Below are 6,270 nucleotides of genomic sequence, written 5' to 3'. Positions count from 1 at the left end.
AAAGAAAGAAAGAAAGAAAGAAAGAAAGAGAAAGAAAGAGAAAGAAAGAGAAAGAAAGAAAGAAAGAAAGAAAGAAAGAAAGAAAGAAAGAAAGAGAAAAAGAAAGAGAAAAAGAAAAAGAAAAAGAAAAAGAAAAAGAAAAAGAAAAAGAAAAAGAAAAAGAAAAAGAAAAAGAAAAAGAAAAAGAAAGACAGAGGAGAGAGAAAGATACATTTATCAAGGAAAGATAACTCAAAGTGAAGATGAAAACTAAAAATGGGGCAATCCTCATCAAAAATGATTGGAACCAGAAGATATTTTTCTGAACATTTACAGTGACTTTACCATCTAAGCATCACTAATCCAAAAACCCAAAATCTGAAACTAGTGTTCAAAAGGTGTTAGGTTTTAATCATTCCGATTCAGGATTTTCAGAAGAGGAAATGCTTGGAATCCTCAGGAAAGCTCAGACCCTGCCAAGTAGAGTTGGTACTGTAAGCTAGCACTTAGGAGGAACAGTAGTAAGGATACTTTGCCACGTAAAGTTGGTCCTGTAACCCTAGCACCTAGTGAGGCCCTATCTCAAAAAACAACAACAAAAACAAAGCAGGTGTGGAGGCTCACACCTTAACCCCAGTACTCAGGAGGAAGAGGCAGGTCTCTCTGAGTGCAGGCTAACTTGGTCTATACATACAGTGAGTTCCAGGACAGCCAGGGATATACAGTGAGACCCTGTCTCAAAACATAAAATAAATCAAGGTTTTAAGTAGAAGAATGTGGATCATTCTACATGAAATAGCCAATACTTCAGTTTGCACACAATAAAGACAAACTGTGAATTCAGAAAATTATTTAAACTACACATACATGTGTCCATCTATAACCCCAAAACATGAAACAATGAAGCAAGAAATGGTGCGTTCAGATTAGCCTGGATCACATAGTGAAACCTTGTCTCCAATTAATTAATTACATCACTATTAACAATTTAGCAAACAATGTTTAATAAAATAATATTAACTACCAAATAGTTTGAAATGCTATTCCATTCCAGTTTTCAGTATTTTTTTTAAAGACTGTACTTACCCCCATTATCTGTTCTTTTTAAAGCTCCATCTTTATGGGGACACAGCTCACATCTCTATTTAAAGAAAATTAAAAGTAAAAAAAAAAAAAGGAAAAGGAAAAGGCAATGAAGTTTTTTCAGATCACCAAAACCACATCTTTCCTATAACTTTGAAACTAATACCATTTCTATTCATTGCCACCAAGAGAATTCCAGAACACTTTTCACAAAATAACTGTTAATCACAAATTATTTGTTTTTAAAAGATTCAGTTTTATTTTGTTTGACTGTTTTACATGTATGTACAGGTAGGCATGCATGCATACCACATGTTTGAAGGTATCCATCGAAGCCAGAAGAGGGCAGCAGATTCCCTCCCTGGTATTCTATGGATGGCTGGGACCTATCATGTGCCTGCTGAAAACCTAACCCAGGTCCACTGCAAAAACAGCAAGTGCTTTTAAGAACTACTAAGCCATCTCTTCACCGTTTAAAATTTCTTAATGATTTTTTTCTTTTAATACTAGATAATAATTTACATATACATTAAAAACTGTTAGAAAAAAATAGAAAAAAGTTTACATTAAAATCAGACATAGTGGCCCATGCCTGTCGTCCCAATTTAGCCAGTAGTACTTCCATGAATTGAAGCCATTTGGTCCACACAAACAAGCAAAGTACCAAATTTTCCTATTAGTAAAACCAAAGTCAAATGTGGTAGCAGAATAACAAAATTCTTGGGATGTTGTATCACGAATATCAATAGTCTAAGAGTTTGACACCATCCCAGAAAACATGCAAGACCTACTTGGAGAGAGAAAAAAAGGGTATGGTAGTATGTACCAGCATCTCGTCACTCAGGAGGTTGAAAGGATTACCATGCTCAAGGCTAGTATGAAGCACTATGAGAAACCATCTAAAAGCCCTTTTAATACAGGCCAGATACAAGGTTTTGACATTTATAAAGATCACTACCATCTCTAATACATGCTTGAATTACTGTAGGAAAGTAGTCTCGGTTTCTACTACCGTCAAGAATCAACTTAAAGGGTGGGAGAGATGGCTCAGCAGGCACTGCTCTTCCAGAGAATCCAAGTTAGGTTCCGATCACCCACATCAGTTGGCTCACCAGTGTCTCTTAACTCCTGGCTCCAGGGAATGTGACATTTTCTTCTGGTCTCTGCAGGCACATGCACACATGGACACACACATATACATGCACACTCATACACACACAAAAATGGCATACACACAGCTATACAGCTTGCTGAGCACAGTGATGTATACGAGGGAGGCGGAGACAAATGAATGTCCTGAGTTCAACCCCAGCTTGATCAACATAGCAAGTTCCAGGCCAGCCAGCTACATAGTGGGCCAGAAGGGGGAAAGGTCTTTAAAGGTTCTGGACCAGTTTTGATGGACCTCAACTGTAATAATACCAGCACTGAAAAAGTAGAGGCAAGAGGAATTAAAGATTATCCTCAGCTATCTAAATCTGAGGTCAGCCTGGGCTAGGTTACATAAAGTCCTATCTCAAAATTTAAGAAGAAATATAATTACAATCAGCTGAACTATATCATACATTCTTTAAAATCAATAGTAAATGAATTTAGACTTCTAAGAGTGGTAAGCTATGAGAGGACCAACCTGTAATAATACTGATAAAAACATAACCTTTAAAGAACACAGTAACTGCTAACTGAATGAGATGCATGGCAGATAAAAAGCATCTGGAATCTATACTAAGTGAAAACTTGAGAAGAACCACCATCAGAGTTTAGGTTTTTTTTAATATGTTACCCTGCACAGAGAAACCCTGTCTGAAGACAGGGCAAAGCCAACCCTTAGAGGTTCCTGTAGTCATAATACCAAAGAACCACAACGGAGGGCTCAGAAGATCTCCGGGGTCTGTAACATAAGATCTGAATTCCAAATGGGGCAAACTGAGGAGAAAGAACCCTAATAATCAACCCAAATCTTTTGTTTACCTTACATCACACATATACAGCACAATCCACTGGCCCAGCTCAAGTTGAGAAGTTTAAAACATGTATTCAATCAAAATACATACAAGATGGTTTGAATCCAAAGAATCAACCAACACTGATTTTTAAAAAATGTCCATTTCAGGGCTAGGAGACATCTCAGTGGGTAAAATGGATGTAAAGCTGAATACTGAGGACCCAGGTAACTAACATTCATGGTTATCCTCTCTACTACCACACATGCATCCTGGTATACATATGCCTCAACTTCTACACACAGAGAATTCTTTTATCTCTTGAGACAGGGTCTTGTGCAAATGCCTATGTGGCATATCTTGGAAGTCTGGCCCTCCCATCTAATTTCTAGTGCTAGCCTGATAGGCATGTTCCATCCATCAGGCTTGGCTTCTGAGGTAATGACTAGATAACGACAACTAAACTACATTCCCACCCCCCAAAAATTCACTCCTTCAGAGGAATACAACAGAACATGGCCTTTTCAACAAATAAGAGAATTTGTGAGATGATCTACATTATTTGACCAACTACAAAAATTAGCTTTAAAAAAGGCTAATCGTCGAAACAAAAGGAAATCAAAGTCAACTCCAAATTTACCCAGACTTTGGAGGTAGCAGATTTGAGACCAACCTGGTCTACATGTTGAGATCCAGGATAGCCAGGGATACAGTGAAACTAAACAAATTAAGTAAATAAAATACACATGAAATAGAATAAATATGTGCCTGTAATAAATAAAATGGGAAATATCAACAAAGGAAAAGTTATTAACAGAATAGAGCTAAATAAAGATGTAGAGATGTAGCTTAGGGGCATTTACAAGGTTGAAAAAGAAAAAAACAAAAACCATTACATATCAAGCCTGGTCCAGTAGCACAGAGGACACAAAATCAGGAGAACTGTGCCAAGTTCAGGCTAGCCTGTACTATATGGAGATCCTGTCTCAAAAATAAAACAAAGCTAGACATGATATAACTGGATTGTGGAGAGCTGCCTAACATGTGGAAGGTTCTGAGTTAATTGATTAGCATTGTAAATAAAAAAATAAAATAAAATAAAATAAAACAGCACTGCAGAATAACTAGAGGAGACAGAAGAAAGGGAGAGGGACAACTACAATATGCAGAAAAAGAAACGTTCAGAGAACTCAAAACCAAACAGAAAGGAGGCTGGAGGACACATACCTGTACTTTCCACACTAGAAAGAAAAACAAGAGGACTGCACAAGGTTCAAGACCAGTCTACTCTACAAAGCACACTCCAGGGCAGCAAGGGATACACCAGAGAACCCTCTCTCAAAAACAGTAAAACAGAAGGGGGGAGGGGAGGGGGGCAGACACAGATACAGACACAGACCTGACAAAGACCCAAATAATAAATGTATAAAATACTGAAAGAAAAAGCACTGTCAATACAAAATTATATATTCATATACGCACTCTATACCTGCAAATAACCAACTGTAATGGTTAATCATCCAGAAGACTCTAGCACAGCTATGGCAGTATCTGTGAGGTGAGGATTCTCAAACACTAGGTAACTGCAGGCCTGGGTGAAAAGTATTCTATATGTGAGTTAGCCAACATTCCTGGCCCTTCCTTCTTTCTGTTCAATATTTATCTCACAAGCAAATAGTTAACATTAACATAGTAAGCACAATTCAGCAGCAGCAAACATACTTTGTAAAAATAAAAGGGAAAGACTGGCAAGATGGTTCAGCAAGGCTGGTGAGCTGAGATCTTATCTCTGGAAACCATGTAAATATGAAAAGATAGGACTGTACAAATTGTCCTCTGGCTTCCGCATGCTTGCTGTGGCATCCCCACCATGTGTCCAACACACACTTACAAACACACAAATAGTAATTAATAATAACGGTGATGACAACAATAAACAAAGTGAGTCATACAAGACAGCTCATGAGTAAAGGTGCCTGTCACCAAACCTCACAACCTGAAAAATCAAGCAAACCATGGGACCCACATTGCTAAGAAAACTGACTCCCACGACAGTTGTCCTCTGACCTCCACAAGCACACTGTGGTATGTGTGTACTCACACAACACATGTGGAATGAATGAATGAATGAATGGGTAAGTAAATAAATATGATTAAAATAAAATTTTTTTTAAAAAAATGAGTCTACACCAAGCAGTAGTGGCACATGCCTTTAATCCCAGCATTTGGGATTAAATCCCAGAGGCAGGCAGATTTCTGAGTTCAAGGCCAGCCTGGTCTACATATTGAGTTCCAGAAAAGACAGAACTATATAGTGAGACCTTCTCAAAGAGATAGGGACAGGGAGAGGAACAGGGAGAGGGACAGTAAGAGGGAGAGGAAGTGTGCTTAAGATGCCTGACATCAAGCCTTGCCAGCTCATGCACACAAATACAAAAAAAAAATTTTGTAAAACTAAAAAAACTACACACTTCAAATGTTTGAACTGTATAGTGCATTAATTGTGTATTATTAAAGTAACTCTAAAAAGAAAAGTAATCCTAAAATATATTTAAATTACTTATAAGTCTAAACCTCATTTAAATAATGGCTCACACCTGTAATTCCCAGCACTGAGACGTTGAGCTCCCTGGAGCTGTACTAGCCAACCAAGTTGGCTGGCAAAAAAGGATTAGCAAGAGACTCCATATCAAAAACAAGGAGGCAGACAGGGAGAATATGGGTCTCTGGTTTCCATATGTACATGAACTCACATACAACAAAGAGATAATCCGAGCCGTTGTATAATACATGTACTTCTTAAATAAACATGATAATACATTCACTAAAGACCTTAAACAAGTCCGTGTAAGATATAATTGTAAAACAAAACTGACTTGAGGCAGGGTCTCCTTACGCAGCAGCCCTGGTTAGCCTAGCGCGGAAGGCTGGCACCTCTCTCCATCCAGGGTGCTAGCATCACACACAGGTATGTACCACCACCTCCTGCTCAAGACACAGTGAAATGAAAGTAATTTAAACCACTGAATATGCTCTGTTACCACAGTGGAAAACCAATATAAATCAATAATGTAGGGTCCAGCCTAAAGAACAGACTGAAAGAATAGACCGGGAATAGCAAGATTCTTGGAGAGCGAAGGTGCTTGGCCCCAAGCCTACGAGTTTCAGTCTCAGAACACACATGGTGGAGAACCAGCTCCCCATACATTGTTCTCTGACCTACACACACACAAAAATAAGCAGACAAAAAAAAAAAAAAAAAAAA

General features: G+C 38.1%; 1 protein-coding gene across 13 annotated transcripts in view; it reads right to left on the bottom strand.

The window, feature by feature from the left end:
* Positions 1-6,270, bottom strand: part of Mllt10 (MLLT10 histone lysine methyltransferase DOT1L cofactor) — a 144,466-nt gene that overhangs the window by 108,640 nt on the left and 29,556 nt on the right. For all 13 annotated transcript variants that reach the window (XM_021195224.2, XM_021195229.1, XM_021195228.1 and 10 more), the window contains one exon: positions 1,066-1,120. In XM_021195224.2, coding sequence (XP_021050883.1) covers positions 1,066-1,120 — 55 coding nt within the window. The remainder of the gene's footprint in view (positions 1-1,065; positions 1,121-6,270) is intronic.

This window comes from Mus pahari, chromosome 3 (assembly GCF_900095145.1).
Source record: "Mus pahari chromosome 3, PAHARI_EIJ_v1.1, whole genome shotgun sequence".
In the NCBI taxonomy this organism is placed as follows: domain Eukaryota; kingdom Metazoa; phylum Chordata; class Mammalia; order Rodentia; family Muridae; genus Mus; species Mus pahari.
Note: the sequence above shows the minus strand (reverse complement) of the source record. Positions and strands in the feature narration are given on the sequence as shown.